This window comes from Chaetura pelagica, unplaced genomic scaffold, assembly GCF_000747805.2.
Source record: "Chaetura pelagica isolate M959 unplaced genomic scaffold, ChaPel_1.0 scaffold83, whole genome shotgun sequence".
NCBI classification, from domain to species: Eukaryota; Metazoa; Chordata; class Aves; order Apodiformes; family Apodidae; genus Chaetura; species Chaetura pelagica.
This window is the reverse complement of record NW_009952893.1, coordinates 5,064,865-5,083,247: the sequence shown is the minus strand read 5'-3', so window position 1 is coordinate 5,083,247 and position 18,383 is coordinate 5,064,865. Positions and strand designations below refer to the sequence as shown.

Genomic DNA, 18,383 nt, shown 5'->3' with positions numbered 1-18,383 from the left:
CCGCTCTTTGTCTACAAATTTCTGGCAGAAAGTATGCCATTTTAGAACAAACAAACAATTTTGTTAAAAGTTTTCTGGAATGAAGCATTTTGATTTTCCAATGTCATTTGATATTTTGTTTAGAAATTCACTATACTTTTATTAAAAACATCTCTTTAATTAACAATACACGAAAAATGCAAGATTTCATTTCAAATTGATTTGTCATTTTTTTACCTTTTTGATCTCACCTCCCACCCCCAGAACTAAAATATTTGCTTGGGGGTAACCTAAAATGGTCCCCTCTCCTTGAATTTTCACTTCGAGCAGTGAACCAAAAAATCAGTTATATGCATAACTGTCATTAATATCTTTCTAACTTACTTAATGGAAAACATTCAAAGGCCTCCTGGAACATGGTCCAAGTGTTTTAACTTTGTCCACCCTGAGAAAAATATTTGAAAATCACTTCTGGCTGCAATGTCCAGGTTGTGCTCAGATATCATGTATATTTGTTAAAGCAAAACCATCCTATTTTTATACATATAGCATAGCTTTAAAGCAGATGGATTTAAAATATGTCAATAATTCATAGAAATATTAAGCTTATGTCCTGAAACCAGACCAGTGTGCCTGTGTGCATAAACATGTCAGATGGCATAAATACATGTGACAAATATGTGAAGAATATAAATACTCCCTTCTATAGCACTGAGGGAAAAGTTAATCTCATAAAGCTCAACTTTTTAAATGCAACAGAAAGTCAAAAAGTAAAAAAGGGTTTTTGATACTAGTTTTTCACCTTCAGGGCCTTGCATGTTCTATTAGGTACTTTGTATGGTGGTAATTAAAGCCTTCCATGGTGGATTTTGTTAAGCATATATTTCCTAAAGTCTGTAATTAAATGTGAAGAATGCTATTAAATAATATTTGTTAACTCATTTTCTAAACTTGTCCCACATTTTGACATTGTACCCTCTCTGAATTTAAAGTATTTTCTGCTTGGCAGAAATTACTGAAAGACACATGACAAAATGAAGAAGCAAATAATGATTTCTTACCTAGCTCCACATCTTGATCATCTGTGAGAACAAGGATGATATTTGGTCTGATATTTTTTCGTTCTTGCTGCACACGTCCTCTGAACCTCGGGGATTTGATGGTGGAAGAGTGACTTGTTAGCAACTCAGTGCTAATCATGGCCAAGATGAGTGCAAACCAAGAAGACTCCATAGCAGTTCCAGTATGTCAATGAAAAGACTGATCCAGAAGTGCTTGAGCTCTGGTTTTCAAGACCTGTAGGGAGAAAAAAAATTCTGTTCAAGCAATAAATAAACTCCAAGTTTAACACAGTGAAAGGATAACATTAGGGAAGTCAAGCCTGACACATACCATTTAACATGATTATAAGCCATATTGTTGAATAAGAGCTTTATGCTCCTGTTTTCTAAGAATAAATTCAGTCATTCTGCAACTACGCTTTCCTAAATAATTTTTTCTTCAAGTCATGCCACTGCCTGCATTTTGAATAGGCATGACTTCTGGTATACTCCTCACAGTCCTCCTTCTCCTACACCCTACGCTTCTTTTTATGCAGCTTGTTCCTTATATTCAGTACCTGGGCGCAGTAAGAAATTGCTGGGATGCAGACGTATTCAGAACATCTGTAGGAGGAGCCCTGTAAGAAGAAGAAAGCAGAAGGCTTGTCAGTTACAGACCTCAGCACTGTGGCTGTGCTTCAAAGTCTCCAGAAATATTCCTTACAGATTCTTTCTCTGTCCTGAAAGAAGAGAGTAAAAAAAAAAAAAATGTTCTCCTCAGCCCATCTCCTTAATTTAATACCATGCCTACGCAGCAGCTACATGGTACCTTGGCTGTTAGAGACAAAGGGTGCATATATCATCAAACACAGGTGCTTTTCCAACAGTTACAGTCAGCCTGAGATTCTGAGAATGAGTTAACTCCAGTGTATGGCACCTGGCAAGGAAGAAAACTATTTTAGGTTAACTCACCTGCATGAGCGTCTAAATCGTTCAAAGCAGAGGGGAAAACGTGGCTGTCATTTGCAATCTGCATTGGAAAACTATGTGAAAAGTCATCTTTCCACTAACAAGAAAGCTCATATTAAGTGACAGTCCAGATGATCTTACCCAGCATTGTGAAAGAGGGTAACTGTCCCTCTATCAATCAACAACGGAGCTGAGTGCCTCATCCATAATGCACAGTACCTCTGGCACAGCCTTGTCCTCTATACTGCGCTTCCAGACTCAGCTCAGAACGTTATCAGAACCCCCTCTCCATGCCTGTCAGTCAAACAGCTTTGCTTTTGTAAGACCTGATGCAAGCACAGAGGCTTGGCTTTGCTGCAGCAGATTTAAACCTGTGACTGAAAATGACTGATCGGCCCGGGGAGGAATAGAGAGCCACTCACACTTCAACATTTTTGGCATTACTGACTGAAGCCCTGTAAAACTGTCCTGTAACACAAGGGAAGAGAGGGGATATCTGGGGACAAAAAAGGAAGAGGGTGGGAAAGAGCCTTGAGTCATATCTGTTCCCTCCACAGTACTGACCTGCCACATATATTACTTGTTTTTTATTCTGGGACTAAGAATAAAGCATGGTGACATCAGTCAATAAAAAACCCCTGCAAAACCACTCAAGCCCAAGAACATTCAAGAGGCCTGCTCAAGGGGAAGCCTGCATGGGAACTGGGGTGCACATCATATAATTAGACTGGAGCATAATCCGTGAGACCTGTGCACCCACACCTGAGACTTCACATTCAGACAAGTAACATTAGCTACAAACAGATTAATATGCAGAAATAATTTAGTAAGAGGAACAGAGACACAAAAAAGAGCCCTATCACTGACCTAAAAATGCATTAATAGGAAGGTGCTCTTAATTTCAGGGGAAGAAGCCACAGAAGGAGGGGATGAGTTTTGGTGATGGATTGCTAGAAAAGGATAGTGTTCTTGTTTTCACATACACCTTTTATTTTAAGCTTCACGAGCTAAACAGTTTCATGCTCCACACTCTGGCAGGCTATAATTACACCAGAAGAGTGTTAAAAGTCTTTAAAAGGAAAATCCAAGTGTCTGTTACAGAGAAATCCTGTCTTTCATTGTCTCTGCATCAACAAACCTTCCAGACCCCTACTAACATCAGAGCACTGCAAAACCAATACAAGGGATTTGCATTTAATGTTAAATGCCATTTCAGTGATTACATAACATTCAGATAAGTGGACTGGAAGTCTGTAATTAGTCTGGTCTGACTTTTAAAAATACTTCAATTTTCATGTATTTGTTCTAAGTCACATAAAAGCTGACAAAAGCCCTGAAGAAGGGGGTTGCCAGAGAAGTCAGGTCTCTTCTGACAGACACCAGACACCACACGCTCTGGGTGCAAAAGCAGAAATACAATTTCTCTAAACGTCTGATCTTTAAATAGCAATACCTTGACTCACCTTACAAAGCATGAAAGGCTACGTGAAGTGAGAATCAATGTTTAGTTTCTTACCTCAGTTGTACCCTACAGCAAACTTTTTCAGACAATGTTGACCCAGAAAGCACAGTCATCCTGACTGCACTGAGCAAACATTGGCACCAATGTGTTTGAATAATCCCCCACAGTATGAAACTGCAAGTTCCTGACAATTCGACCTCAGTGCTAATAAAATTTACACTACTCCAAATTACCATTAGCAAGATTTCTTCATTTCACCCTCTTTGGACTGCATTAGTTGTTTTTTTTAAAAAAAATCCTTTTGCTTTAGAAAGTTAGGTCCACCTTAGTAAATTCTTGTCTAGCAAAAAGAACATGAAGGGTTTATTTTGTAATTCTAAATTTTTTCCCTTGATGGATGAAGAAGAATATCAGGACTTATCTACACATATAAAATTAATGATTCAAGTTTTGTTGAATGGTTCTTGCAAAGAGTACAGTTACGCTACCTTTTGTTGTTCATAAGTATTTCATTTTAGCATATGACGTCTTTATTAAAAAGACTTTCAATACAGCCTGTTTCCCAGCAGTAGAAGGAAATGAGGTAAAGAAAACTGTCAAAATATGGGCTTGACAGGGAAGTCAAGGCTGCAATCTTTGTGTTGGATACAATTCTGTGTAGTCTACAAGTGCCTCTATAGACACTGTAATATGTGTTAAGAAACAGAAGAAAACAGGGACCTTTTCAATTCACATGGGGAAGTAAACTTATAACTTTTTAATACAGTCTTCAGAAATCAAGATGTGTCTATAAAACACCTCCAGACAAGTAAACAAATGTTGATCATAATTTCTATATATGCTATTTGGAAAATTTAAATTATATTTTTCCTATAGAACATAGCTATAACAACTGAAATGAAGTAATAAATGAATGAAACCAGAGATACTAAAATAAATTAGTTTTCCTTATCTGGATGTATTTTTTTCTTTCAGTCATTCTATTTGTTTTTTCCTTCCTCCATAGTAGCACAAATTCATAGTTTGCACTCACCTTTCATGGGATAAAATCAGAAAACTTGGATCTTTAGTTGCTTCTATCCTGCTAGTATTACAATAGGCAGTTCAAGGACTTGTTGGCATGGAGAATTAATTACCCATGAAACTTGAATTACATTGGCAAGGCACTGCACAGGCAGGCTACAGTGCCTCTTCATGTGGTGTGGCATGAAAACCAGGAACACTTTATTTCTAGGTCTGAATTTCTAGGGCACTGAATATCTTTCAGTGGCTAGGAAGAAAAGCAAAAGGTAAAATAGTATCTTCTGAAACTACTCATAGATTTTATATTAATTTATATTAATTTTGGCCAAGAACATTTAAGATTTTTAAGTGTATTGGCTGAAAGTGCTGCATTTGAAAAAAAACTACAAAAGACAGCCAGTTTTCATAAAAGAGCATTTCTCATTTGAAAATCCACTTTGTTTTAATGTCTTTTTACTATGTACTCATATAGTGCCATTTTGTGTTTGGTCAATAAAAATCTGTCCAGAATCATGCACTTTGTTTATGAAACAGAGCACTGAGTAACTAGAAGAATACTCCATTATAAGCTTTAAAGCTGTTCTTCATATTTAATATTCTACAAACGTGCATTTCAAATATCCTTGCATAGGGAATCTGTCTTACATGAACAGATTTTTTTTCTTGTTTGTAAATCTGAAATCAAATTTGGGGACTATGAGTAAAGACACTAGACAGATGCCTGTCCCTAGTACCACTGGCTATGAAATGCCCCATATCAGCAGTTCATGACCAAGTGGTATCAAACGGCAGACAACTTTGTCTTTTCTGCACCACAGTTGTTGGTGGGGTTTTTTTGAGCATAAACATTGAGGACATAATATTATCCAGCATCACAGCCTAAGACTTGCTATTCTAGTGGTCTTAGAAACAAAAATGGATCAACTCTGGACAATGAAGGAAACAGAAATAATATCAATACTACTAATAATATGGACTGTGACTTTGGAGCTTGAGAACCGGAATCCTGGTTTCTGTTCCTCTGATATTAGCAATAAATGTGACCAGTGAATTGAGAATGCAAGGTACCACAGGAGTCCTAAATCAATGAACTCCTAATGCAGTATCAATTTTGTGGTTAAGTGTTTTATTCCTCATTACTATCCCATATCTTACTGGTTATTTCTCTGTACTTAGATTTCCCTGCCTCTAAAAGTTGACATATTGTATATAATTAAGATATAGTCCAGAAATGAATGTTTTGCTACTTAGGATATTTTTTAGATTTGCTGACAAGTGCTAGGAACTTGCATATGAATACATCAAAAGCGCACAAAAGAAGCAGAAGGTGTTGTCATTGCAAGTGATAAGTTGCCTCATTTCCTTTATGCAAAATATAATATTGTATAATTTCTTCTTGCAGGTTTCTCTGATAAATAAATCAATAGAGCCTCTCAAACAAACAAAATCTCGGTTGTCAATCACCACAAGAAAATGATCTTCTCCTCTTCATCCCAAGTGGAGGAGCATTAATCTTCCTATGTATTTTACCTATGACCTGCTGACTTGACAGTTTTAACTTTGATGTACATTTTTCAAAGGAATGTGACCCCAGTATTGTCTGTTTCCTTCCAGTCAGACTCTTCATAAGTAGAAAGGCAGAAAGGCAAAGGACAGAAAGAAGAATTTCTGTCATCCTTAAAAAGCAGAGTAGGGATTCTGCTAGTGGCAACACTTTGTAATTTCCAGTATGACTTCGCAAATTGGTCACGCTGGAGTGCATTTGGTCAACATAATTTAAAAACCCCAACTGTCTGCCTGGAGAGGCAGAAATGCTGTCATTGGCATCGTGTTACCTGGAGGTGGCTTCACCCACCAGCGCACCTACACAGGTCAGATTCAGTGGTTTACGCCTGCAATTTTCAGTTCTCTTCTTTGAAGTGAAATGTGCCCGCCTAGCAACGCTGCTGTGCTCAGAAATGTTTTGCATACATGGAAACTCCAAGGTGCAAGGAAGTGAAAGGGGTTGCCTCAGCCAGTCGCATACTGCTTCTGGAATCTTTGATGTTTGTGGATGGACCTCTCGAAGTCTCACATAGCCTGAATCATAGGAGGTGTATGAGAGAGACTCAAGACAATTAGTAATTTTGTGAGATTAGTAATTGAAGATTGTGCAAACAGTTTGAAATTACACGATAAAAGGTCAGGGAGGAGAGAAGTTCATCTGCACTAAAGCAGCCTAGCGGTTCAGAACTCTTAAATCTCTCCTCTAAATCATATTGCCTTGGCGACTACAGGGTTGTAACACCCTACAACAACAATAACAACTCTTAATTTCACTCACATAGCGAAGCACTTAAGTGGAAAAAGCTGTTGACAGACGACTTTTAAGTTTACTACTGTTAATGCTCTTTTCACATCTTACACTTCTAATATTTAAAAGGCAAACACTGCAATCTCAGACTACGAGGCACGACCGCGTAAATCTGCAGGTCAGTTTCCTGTGGGAATATCAAGCCTGCAGCCATGGGAAACACGTTTACAGTACAGCAGAAGTCGGGGAAAAAGCAAGACCTACCATCTCTTCTTAAAGGTTAATCCCCTAATCTTAGTTGTAAAGTATAGGATTTACAGTGAACACAAAGAATGTAGTTCCTATCTGGGTCTAATCTAATCATTGTCTATTGGATTTCCAACACACTTTACTAATCAATCAATTATCTGTTCCCCTCCCAAAGGTACTTTGTGTATTATAGTGGTGTATCATCAGTGCTTCAGGCTAGATTAATTTAAAGTAACTGTAATTTAAAGTAATTGCAGGCAGGGAGAATCATAACCTTATATTATGTTTTTACATTGTAATTTTGCAAACAGTTACAGACAGGAAAGGGAAAAGCCTGCAGTGACTTGAAAGTATAATGCACATTTGCTAACCCACTTTTATACAGGTTAAGGGATATTCTTAGTAGGCAAATGTTTCCAACACTTCATATGTTTGAGTAAAGCAACAAACTCCAATAACATTTTAAAAACACACAACTATAGAGGAATGACCTACCTTTGAGAAAAGAAAAATATGTCTTCGATTTTAATGCTGTTAATGCAGTTGAACAAAACATTAACAAAATTTTAAAATAATATTTTTATATTAACTTCAAATCTGTGAAAGCTTTAAATGAAAATTCGCATATATTCTTCATTAATAAAAATGCCTGCTCTTAACTTACAAACTTCTATTAATATATAGTTACTTAAATTTATTTCTCACCATCTGTTATACTTTGTTTTAGAATTTCATATTTCAACACGGCCAAGAAGTGCACTTGTCATACAAAAGAACCTGATATAATTAAGCCAGATGATGTGCCCCACAAGTAAAATCAGCCATTCATGAAAGCTGGTCACCAGAGGCCATTTCAAACAATGCACATTTCAAAGTAATCCAAAGTAATCCCTTTTCTCTACTGATTTGGTTTCCAGGCAGTGTTAAGCACATGTGTGCAGCAAACAGGAGGCTTATTAAAACCTGATGTTATATTGGAAGTTATAATGAATTGAATTCCGTGTCTGCTAGTCTTCAAAGAGAGGTAAAAAAATCAATTAAATTTATATGCTTATTAAACATGAGTGTCATGATACATGCAGTTTCTTAGCACTTGCTAAATAATTAAGACTGAGAAAGATAATTAGATGTGCCCTAAGCTCCAAACCAGCCTCTGATATCAGATTTTTTTTACCTGTAAAGAAAGTGAATTTCCAGCTACCAGGTAATATAATTGCTAAAAGACTCCCTATATTTTTCAAATATAAAGAGTGCATGAAGGAATTTACGGTAATTTGAAAATTCCATTTTTAAAACCACATATCTTTGCTATATCCCCGCTCACTTCAGCAGTGTGAGGCATTACAAAAACATACCATTCAATAAAACACTGACAATTCAGTTATTCAGTGAGTAGTCTTGAGTTGGGAGATCATATCACAGAGGTGAACAACAGTGACACATTTTGCACATTTCTTTAAGTTCCTAATTGAGTCCACTGGCTTTAGAAACTGTGCAAGAACATAGCTTTTTGTGTCTCCTTTACATAATGAACTCTTAATTTAAGAAGCTTCCTTCCTAAGTATGTTTACTTCCTCTCAAAGGTCTGCAACTCTCTTTGAAAGAGGAATTTTTTATTTGTTAAACAGTTTGTTTTTCTAAATAAATGGATATGAACCTGCTGGAGAGGTTCCAGAGAAGGGCCACGAAGATGATCAAAGGGCTAGAGCACCTCTACTATGAAGACAGGCTGAGTGAGTTGGAGCTGTTCAGCCTGAAGAAGAGAAGGCTTTGGGGAGACCTTATAGTGGCCTTCCAGTGCCTGAAGGGGCTACAGAAAATCTGGGAAGCGGCTTTTCACCAGAGACAGTAGTGATAGGACAAGGGGCAAAGGTTTTAAACTGAGAAAGGGGAGATTTAGGTTAGACATCAGGAAAACATTCTTCACCAAGAGGGTAGTAAGGTACTGAAATGTTGCCCAGGGAGGTTGTGGATGCCCACACCCTGAAGGTGTTTAAGGCCAGATTGGATGAGGCTTTGTGCAGCCTGGTCTAGTGTGAGGTGTCCCTGCTCATGGCAGGGAGGTTGGAACTTAATGATCCTTGAGGTCCCTTCCAGCCTTAACCACTCTACGATTCTGTGATTGACTTGAATATGAACACACCTCCATTACCACAGGGAGACTCTAGGGGAGGTTGTGCTATCATGTGGGTGGGTGGTCTTGGGTGGAAGCTGAGCCAATGCACCACTGCCCTGGCCACTCTTCTTGCTGACTGCAATGGAGAAGCAGCAGCAGCTCATGGGGTCCAGAGAAGTCTATGCAAGGACTGATGTGTAAGGAATCGGCAGTATAAATTTGTATAGGTGTATGTATGTGAACAGAGAGCAGCACCTGTACTCTCAGGAGAGGAGCTCAGAGGTACTTTTAGCTATAATATAGAAGGATTGACTACTCAGAACACCACAGGAATTTAGATAGGTGCCACTCCCTGGCTAACCAGGAGAGCCAGGCAGTTCCTGCAAGTGCTTTTAAAAAAAACTTACTCTATTATAGTACAGTGCAGAAAGTGAACTTATTCATAGGATCAATTTGTTTTCTGGAGTGGTCTCATTATGTTCAAATAAGTTTTACTCTCCCTACATCCAAACTGAATTTAATAGGGCTACTAAAAAAGACTCAAGGGATCCGATCCTGAGCACCATTTTATAAGCAAGATCACCTTTACTAGGTTGCTCCTCTTTGTCAAGCAGCTTTTCCAGTCATGGCAAAGTCTAAATTTTACCTTCACTAATATACACGTAAAAGCTCCTTGACAGACCAAGTAATGTGTTTTTACATAAGTTCCTCCCTGACAAACCTGTACCATAAATAAACCAGCCTACTCACAGCAGTAAACAGGCAGTCAAACCAAACAAAACAATCTCTTATAAAATCCAGATGCTTCATATCCTTTTCCATAAAGACTAGTCAATGAGGAAGCTGAGGCACTTCTGAGAAGCACATCACCCCTATTGTCAATCTTAATTTTAATCACCTTTTAATCAGGAGGCCTCTGATGTTCCCCAAGCTGCCTTAACTGGGGGGCATGAGGTACAGCCCCAGTTCTGGGATGCAGGGGACTTGTGTCTGCTATGACAGTAACCCTCCCAGTCCCTTTGCCTTCCATCACCTTCCTGTCCCGCAGTCTCCACTCACGCGCACACCTGCATGAACTTAGGGGAGATTCCTTGGGTGACCTGAGACTGACCCAATATGGGAAACTCAGAAAGTCATTGCCACATGGCCATGTCCTACCTAAAAAAGATTTGCACACAAATGGCAGCAAATATGAGTAAGGAATATAACTGATGGATTTTACTGCCACATCAGGCATCCAGGTCCTTACTTAGAACCTGATATGTGTGTTCTGCTGTGCAAAAGAAATATGACTGCTGGATTCATTGGGACTCCACCTCCTTAAAACAACTCCTGCAGGCTCTTCAATAAATTCCTGATACAAGGATGCTTTAAAACCTTTGCTGAATATTTCAGAAGAAGCTAACCATCACTGGAGCGTGAGGAAAGCCAAAAATGTACTAAGTATCCGGATACTGAATTTAATCTGATTATTCCTATTAAAAAAAGCCTGAAAATACAGTAACATTTCCTTGTTCAAGGACAGAATATACTATATTCAGCTTATCTGTCCAAGGAATACCAATTCTTTCAACCTGAGTCCTGGAAATCTGTTCTCAAAGGGCTGTTTGAAAATAATCTTCAGTCTGAGATCCGAGAGACTCAAATGACTTGTTGAAATTATTCTGTGAATAACTTTATCTCAGAAAACATTTTGAAAGAGTAGTGCATATAAATGTGCCTTCATTTTCCAAGTGTTAATGCCCACAGAAAGACTTCCTTCATCTTTAAAGTGCACATACAGGTACTTTCAATTTCACAGTCCTGGCTTCTGTAGATGAGAGAGCAAGTTTAAAGCATGGAAGCCAAGGCTGAATACATTCAAGCACACATTTTTTCTTTTCAATGCAATTCTCTATTCACACATTTCCTATTTAGCAATGGAGAGACATTGTTTTCTGGAGTGGTTTAATTATGTTCAAATAAGTTTTTCCCCCTGTACTCAGCACTGGTGAGGCCACACCGGGACTACTGCATCCAGTTTTGGGCACCCCAATTCAAGAGAGATATTGAGGTGCTGGAGAGAGTGCAGAGGAGGGCAACGAAGCTGGTGAAGGGCCTGGAGAATCAGCCTTATGAAGAATGCTTGAAGGAGCTGGGAATGTTTAGTTTGAGAAAGAGGAGGCTGAGGGGAGACCTCATCACTCTCTACAACTACCTGAAAGGTCACTGTAGAGAGGCTACCTCTTTTCACAGGTAAGCAGAGACAGAACAAGAGGGAATGGCTTCAAGCTGCAGCAGGGTAAGTTTAGACTGGACATTAGGAAAAAAAAATTCACAGGAGTGGTTAGAAACTGGAACAGGCTGCCCAGGGAGGTGGTTGAGTCACCATCCCTGGATGTGTTTAAAGATTGTTTGGATGTGGTGTTGGTGGATATGGTTTAGGGGAGAACTTTGTAGAGTAGGGATGACAGTTGGACTCAGTGATCCCAAGGGTCTTTTCCAACCTGAATAGTTCTATGATTCTATGATTTTATATAACCTTAATTAATTATATATATGTATATAATATTTTTTTAGATAGCTAATTGGAAGCCTGCACATGAGCCAAAATTGTACTAAGATGCCTGGCACAACACATACTGAATTATTTTCTCTAACAGTGGTGGAGCAGGCAGCCAACTTTATGCCTCAGCACCTGACATTATGCACAGAAAGACCAGAATGGAAATTGGTAACCATTAGATAGAAGCTTCTGAATAATAGCAAAGGGATCAGTAACAGGAAGGACCAGAATGTATCGCAAATTACTCCCAAAGAACAGAGAACGGATAGAAAGGCAAAGGCCAGAACTGTAGTGATTTTCTTCATGCTGTGTAGGAAGAAATTTGAAAGACATCTCATTTTACAGTGATTATTGTGGGGAAAACATCAGTGCTTGTTTTACTGGATGTTTTTTTTTCCTGAATGTAGATGAGATGTTCTTACATGAAAGGTGTCTCGTAAACTAAGTCAATGACCCAATTCAGGAATGCTTAGATCAACATATAGAGAATCCACTTCTTTGTATTTAGCAGGCTCAGCTGTGAGGTCAGACCAGGTTGCTTGGGGCTTTACTAAGTTAAGCCTTGAAAACCCTCAAGGATGGACACTGCCCAAATTCTCTGGGGCCCTGTTCCACTGGTTGACTGTCCTGAGGGTGAAATTTGTTTTTCCTTATATCCAGTCTGAACATCTTTTGTTTCAATTTATGCCCATTGGCTCTTTCCCACTGCCATGCATGACTGTCAGGAATGGGACTCTGACTTTTCAGTGACCTTTCTGTAAGCACTGGGGGTCTGCTGTTAGCTCAATGTTGTCTCTGCTCCACTGAACAACCCAGCTCCTACAGCCTCTTTACACAGGGCAAGGGCTCCCAAGCCCAACCATCTTGATGGCCCTCTGCTGAAATTGCCCCAGTTTACTGGTGTCTTTCCCATATTCAGGACCCATAGCTGTTGGATTCTAACAAGAGCTGAGTTAAATACATTGTAGTATTTGTTTAAACAGGTATTGCTAATGTTTAAAGAGGGAGAAGTGAGGTGACCTAAGTGAAACCAAAACTTCACAGGGCATTTCACTTGTAAAGTAAATGAATCAGGGAAGATTTTAAAATTGTTGGATCGACTGAAAACACGATTTTTCTATCTCTGATTTTTTCCTAACTTTTTGTGTTATTCTCAGGACCAGGAATGAATAGTGGTTTTGCTATAGTTAAAGTCTCACTAAAGTCCTCTGAAACAGGGAGAAGGCTTCTAATTATTTCAGTAGTCATTGCTTCAGCAGAACTTAAAACTAATTTAGACATAATTTGGGGGGATTTTTTGTGTGTGTGTGTGTGTGTGTGTTAATAAAACAGACTAATTAAAGCAGTCAGGATTTGGATAAGAAGTTTAACTTTATATATGAGAAAAGAGAGATTTGAAATCCCCTCTGTCCCAGGCCCTATGTAAATGTAAGGAGCACAGCTGGAATGAAACAAATGATCTGACTGGTTTCTGATGAGCTGGGTGGTGTAAATGTTTCACACTGACCGCACTGCACACTCATAATATAGGAGCTAATTCATCTGCTGTGAATACATTCCTGTGTATGTTGTCCTTTAAAATAAACAAGCAAAAATGAGTAATTTATCAGGAGTTAAATGAATATTTTTCCAGAGGGACCTCTTCTGTCCCATATGGCTGATTTTGAAATCTAAATGCAGGCAGTTTAAATGCTACATCCTCTGCCTCACTGTGTGAAACATTTATTGCTTTAAAATATGGAATTTCAAATTTTTAGTGCTGTCAACAAGCTCCAATTGTTCCTGAAAATATCATTCAGGCTGTTCATTAGTTTCTTAGACGTCTGCAAAACTCTAAACATGGGGCTGCAGACAGTGAATAATGATATTTTCCCAAAGTCTGCATTTACAATGGCGTTGCATTTGCAAAATGTGTTCATTTCTAGATTTAAGAATTTTGCCAGAATGTTTATAACCACAAAAGAGTGGTTTTATAGGAAAAGTCTCCTAGAGAAAAAAGCTAATTGTAAGTAGCTCTGCAAGTTATAAATTTTACAAATCCACTTTTTAAAAAAAAAATACCTTAAAATTTATTAAAACCCCAGATCATTCTTGAAGTTTCAACTATGATCTATTAACACCACAATGATTAATGTATTTCCCAGAGCCTTTCTATTGTAGGAATGAAGTTATTAACTTGCTTTGGTTCTTGCAGAATCTTACCCACGATAAAGTTTACTCGTGTAGGCAGCTTTGATCATATGCTCTTAATAACAGATATTCCTTGAGACTGAGAGTCACAGGTTTCTTAGACTATCACAGCCTCCAGATAATGTCCCTCCAAAATTAGTTGTGCATTCCATGCTTTACAGTGATATGAAAACATCTCTTGGACAGAAGGTTCTGAGAAACTCTACAAGGAGATCTGTGGCATAACCTCCCCCATGTTCTGCCCAAACATTTTCCTTCATGGCAGAAGAATTCAACAGTGAATGTTAACATAGAACACTTCCAGACTGAAAAAGCTCTGTTATTCGTGTCTAGTGTCCTGATGAATATCTGGAAATCATAACTTACATCTAAAGAAAAGCATGAACACTGTTTGGAAATAAACTTGATGTCATGGTAGTATTCGACAGGGAAGCAGTGCAAAAGACTTCCAAGCTACAGAAAGGATGATATGCTGAAAATACATTTTCCTGTCTCTGTTATTTTATTAATTTTCAAAATAATAATAAAATAAATTTTATTAAAAATCCACAGCTTTTATAATTTTATAAAATTTATAACTCCTAGCACTCATTAGAATCTCCTTTAAAGGTACAGTGCTTTCAAGCAGATTAAATCCTCTAGGATTTAGCAGACTAAATCCTCTCCCCAGACTCACAGGATGGGGATGACAGCATCCATATAGCACATAGCACAACCCCGATCATAGCATAGCTCAGCACCTGATCAGGTTACCCAACCTTCTTCTTTTTCCATTTTACTAAAAGCTCCTAGAAACTTACCTTTTCCCTAGCTGGTAAAGTATGTTTAGATTATAGGCATATTAACATTTGGACAAAAATATGCCAAACATTTCAGAGTATAAAGTGAGAGAAAGAATCTGAAATGAAAAATCCGTTATGGTCAAGTATCATATTGGCACCAGATTGTGTTTCCATTATCTCCTAAGTTTAAAGCTCTGTTGACTCCTGGTCAGAGGCCTTTCTCTTAACATTGCAACTATTTGTAAAACTCACACATTTCTTTGCATGTTTTTCTCTCCCCAAACTAGGCCTTTATTACAATATTGAGTTACATACTCAGCTTTTCGTGGAATAGAGCTATAAAGAAGTGTCTAAGCATTAGCATGTGTTTCCTTCATTTGCTAATGCAATTTTTATGTATCTGTAAATGAAATCCTCCTGTGTTTCAAGTAATACCTATAAGCACATTTTCAGGGCACAGTGTGGGTCCAGTGGGCCACTTCTGGGAGTGGCCAGCCTGTCCTGCCCCACCCCTGGCCAGGGGCAGGGCACCGGGAGGCAGAGGGGCTAGTCCCAGCCCACTGGGAATAGGGACAGGCCCAGGCTGGGCTGCGACATGGGTCCATGAGTGGGCTCAGCTCAGCAGGATCCATGGCCTGGCAGAGTTAGGGGGAGTCCTGTGGGAACTGGAATGGGTTCCTGGGCCATGGGTAGAGTGGGGGAGCCCTAGAGGGCTGGAGTGAGGTCCTGGGACATGGGCAGTGAGATAATGGCCTGAGGGTATGAGCAGGGGTTGGCAGGGCTGGTGGTGCTTCATGGCTGATACATACATGGGCAGCAAGAGCATGAATGAGAGTCAAAAATCATTATCTATAACTAGAAAAGTTGCCCTAAAAATTGCAATGGACAAGTACATTTCACCAGGAAATATTTATGGATAAATCCACAGAAGTGGCAATTCAAGGGGGAAGGGTGTAAACAACAAAATCCAAACAAAAATTGCAGTAGAACGGAGCATGTCACAAATCCTTGCCTTTATCAGCATGATAAAGAGAGGTCTATTTGTTATAAATATATTTTCTTAAATTATTTTCTTCTGTGGGTTAACATTCAGTTCAGCTGTCTATACAAATTATATATCAACTGCTAACAGGCAAATGATACAGGTTTTAGCTCACAGGTGAGAACACAGTGGGAACACAGTTTTAGGAAGCAAATAACCAAAACAAAATAGCAAAGAACTTTTGCTAATACGTTTTCTTTTCAGCATGAAATTGCTTAAAACCAAGGCAGTTGACTGACTGGTGTGAATCATAGTCTCTTAGAGTCTCTTAGACAATGTGATGAAGTTAGAATCTAATACATGCCTGAGGCTTATGGCTGAAAAACTGTTCCTTATGCCATATGTTATGGAAATATTCTGTTGAATAGGATTTGTGGGCATGGACTCGAGTAATTTACTGTTTGTAAACTATATCTTTTATTACATTCAGTATTTTTGCATGTTTATTTACATAATGTCTTTGATCTAAGTTCCTTGGTTCACTGTGCAAGGCATTAACTAATTGATTATCACTGGTATCAACAAAACAATGTTGAAATTAAAACAGAGAAGGACAACTTGACTAATCAGAGTCCAGGCTAAGCTTTCTGCTTACTCCCAGACTTAAGGCTCAAATGGAAAGCCTTAACTTTTCAATCTGAAAAGAAATTTCCTTGCAATTTCATGTTAAGGAAAGAAAAAAAACAACAAAACAGTGGAAGGCTGCTTTTTTTTTTTTTTTTTTTTTTTTTTTTTTTTTTTTTTTTTTTTTTTTTTTTAAATCTGAATCCTTGAAAGCTCTAACTTTAATGAAAAACATAGTACATAATTCTGTAATTTCTTATGGGTGATGACATATCAAGCTAGACTGGACTATGACTTTTTTACACTTAATTAATCTCTTGCAAATCAATCACGCACTACTCAGAAATTACCAAGAGAAGTGATAAACTGACAATTTCATATCTGTGTCAATGTTCGAAGTAAACCTATGCTTTCTCTTACTGCTCTATACCATAGGAACATAAGACAATTTATATTTTTTCATTAATGTATGGTAGATGTTACTTTAGGAGCTAAGTAAGGAAACTGGAAAAGATTTACTGCTGTTTATTTATTTACTAATACAAAATTTTTGGACAGGTTCACGACAGAGTCTTCATCGCTGTCATGGTTCTCTACCATACATAAATATGCAGTCATCAGATGTTCTACATTAAAATGCTCCTTTGCACCATGCCTTTAAGTTGCATGATCTGCAGGGCATTCAAGCTTTGGTAATGACAATACAAGTGAAGACTAAGATATGACATATTACTTGCTGCTGTATTGGACTATCATGGCATCATCTGTTAACTGGTCATGTCATTCATTGCAGCAAGTGCAGCACACCTTGAACAACTGTAAGTTAACACAGTTGTGTAAGTAGATGAAATTGTTGATCCCATGGTCAGATTACTGTTAATATCCTCAGAAAGGTCCATATACTATGTGCTTTCACAGACAAATAAAAAAGTTATCTCAACAAGGAACAGCACTTGCTGGCATTTGAACAGTAGTCACCCCGGCTGATGTTTTGGTTCATTAGCAGCACAGACACAGGTAAGATGTTCTCTTCTATCCACCATTGCTAGAGTTGCTCTAGAATCTATCTTACATTATCAACAGACATTTGAACATTATTTTCGCTCGAGCACCTTTTCCCTGCCCTAGAAGCAGGAGAGATGCTTAAAATGACTGTTAGCATAGAGGCAAGGTTTCTTACCAGAAGAGAAGAAAGGAAGCGATATTGCAGATGGAAGGAACCAGGAATTGCTCTTCTAATGAAGATATTTGTTTAGTATAATTTTCCCAAGTCTTTTCTATACATGTAACACACTGAAACTTCAGTAAAAGGAAACTTTTGTGGTCTGGTAATAAAAGGTTTCTCTACTTCCACAGCCAACTATTGCTGCTGTTGTCAGCTGTGCTGACAGTGAAGTACCTCCCTATGACTTCTGGAAATGATTCTGTATCTTGCAATAACCAGTGGTTACAATTAACATGTTATTCTTATGAACCATCCCTCTAGAAAAGGGTGTTGACAGCTGAAGATGGGATACAGTCATTAATAAGCACGCAGCCTTCTTTATTTACAAAGGTTCCCTGAATTCTGCAGTTTTTCTATGATGTTCAGTGGTTATGCATTCAGTGAGTATTTCCCACCTTTTACCTGCCTCCAAGAAAATGACTTAGTGTAAGCACATCAAAGCTGTTGACTACAAGGAATTAGCAAGTGATCACCCTGTGGAGGGTCTCTCAGTCTGTGAATACTACAAATAAGGCAATAAGTACAAGAGTTTCCTCAGTGTGTAATTGCTTACTCTTCATCTCAGCGGGTTTTTCTTTACTTAATCATCAGCAAAATAACCCATGTAAATCACAAAATAGTCTAGTTGTTTGATCATTCCCTTTCTTTGTCTTAGGTCTTTGATATTTAACTTCCAATTTCAGTCAGCTTTACAAGGATGTTTTGCAGGGAAACAGTGTGTCTCATTTGATGCTATATTGATCATTTGAAGAGAACATGCATGTTGCTAGGCTGGCAGTCAATGTGTGCATGTGAGAGCAGGCCCAGCTGTGGGCCACAATGAGTTCCTTCTGCAATAGATCAAGAGCCCTTCATCTTTATTGACCTAGGGAGCAGGTCAGATATGATGGCTGCTATAACAAAG

At 38.3% G+C, this 18,383-nt stretch overlaps 1 protein-coding gene across 1 annotated transcript in view; it reads right to left on the bottom strand.

Annotated features, from left to right (window-relative positions):
• Positions 1 to 18,383, bottom strand: part of SULF1 (sulfatase 1) — a 123,789-nt gene that overhangs the window by 61,618 nt on the left and 43,788 nt on the right. Inside the window, exons 5-6 of the mRNA XM_009995563.1 lie at positions 1,598 to 1,759; positions 1,041 to 1,275 (exon numbers count right to left, since the gene is read on the bottom strand). Coding sequence (XP_009993865.1) covers positions 1,041 to 1,212 — 172 coding nt within the window. The 5' untranslated portion in view covers positions 1,213 to 1,275; positions 1,598 to 1,759. The remainder of the gene's footprint in view (positions 1 to 1,040; positions 1,276 to 1,597; positions 1,760 to 18,383) is intronic.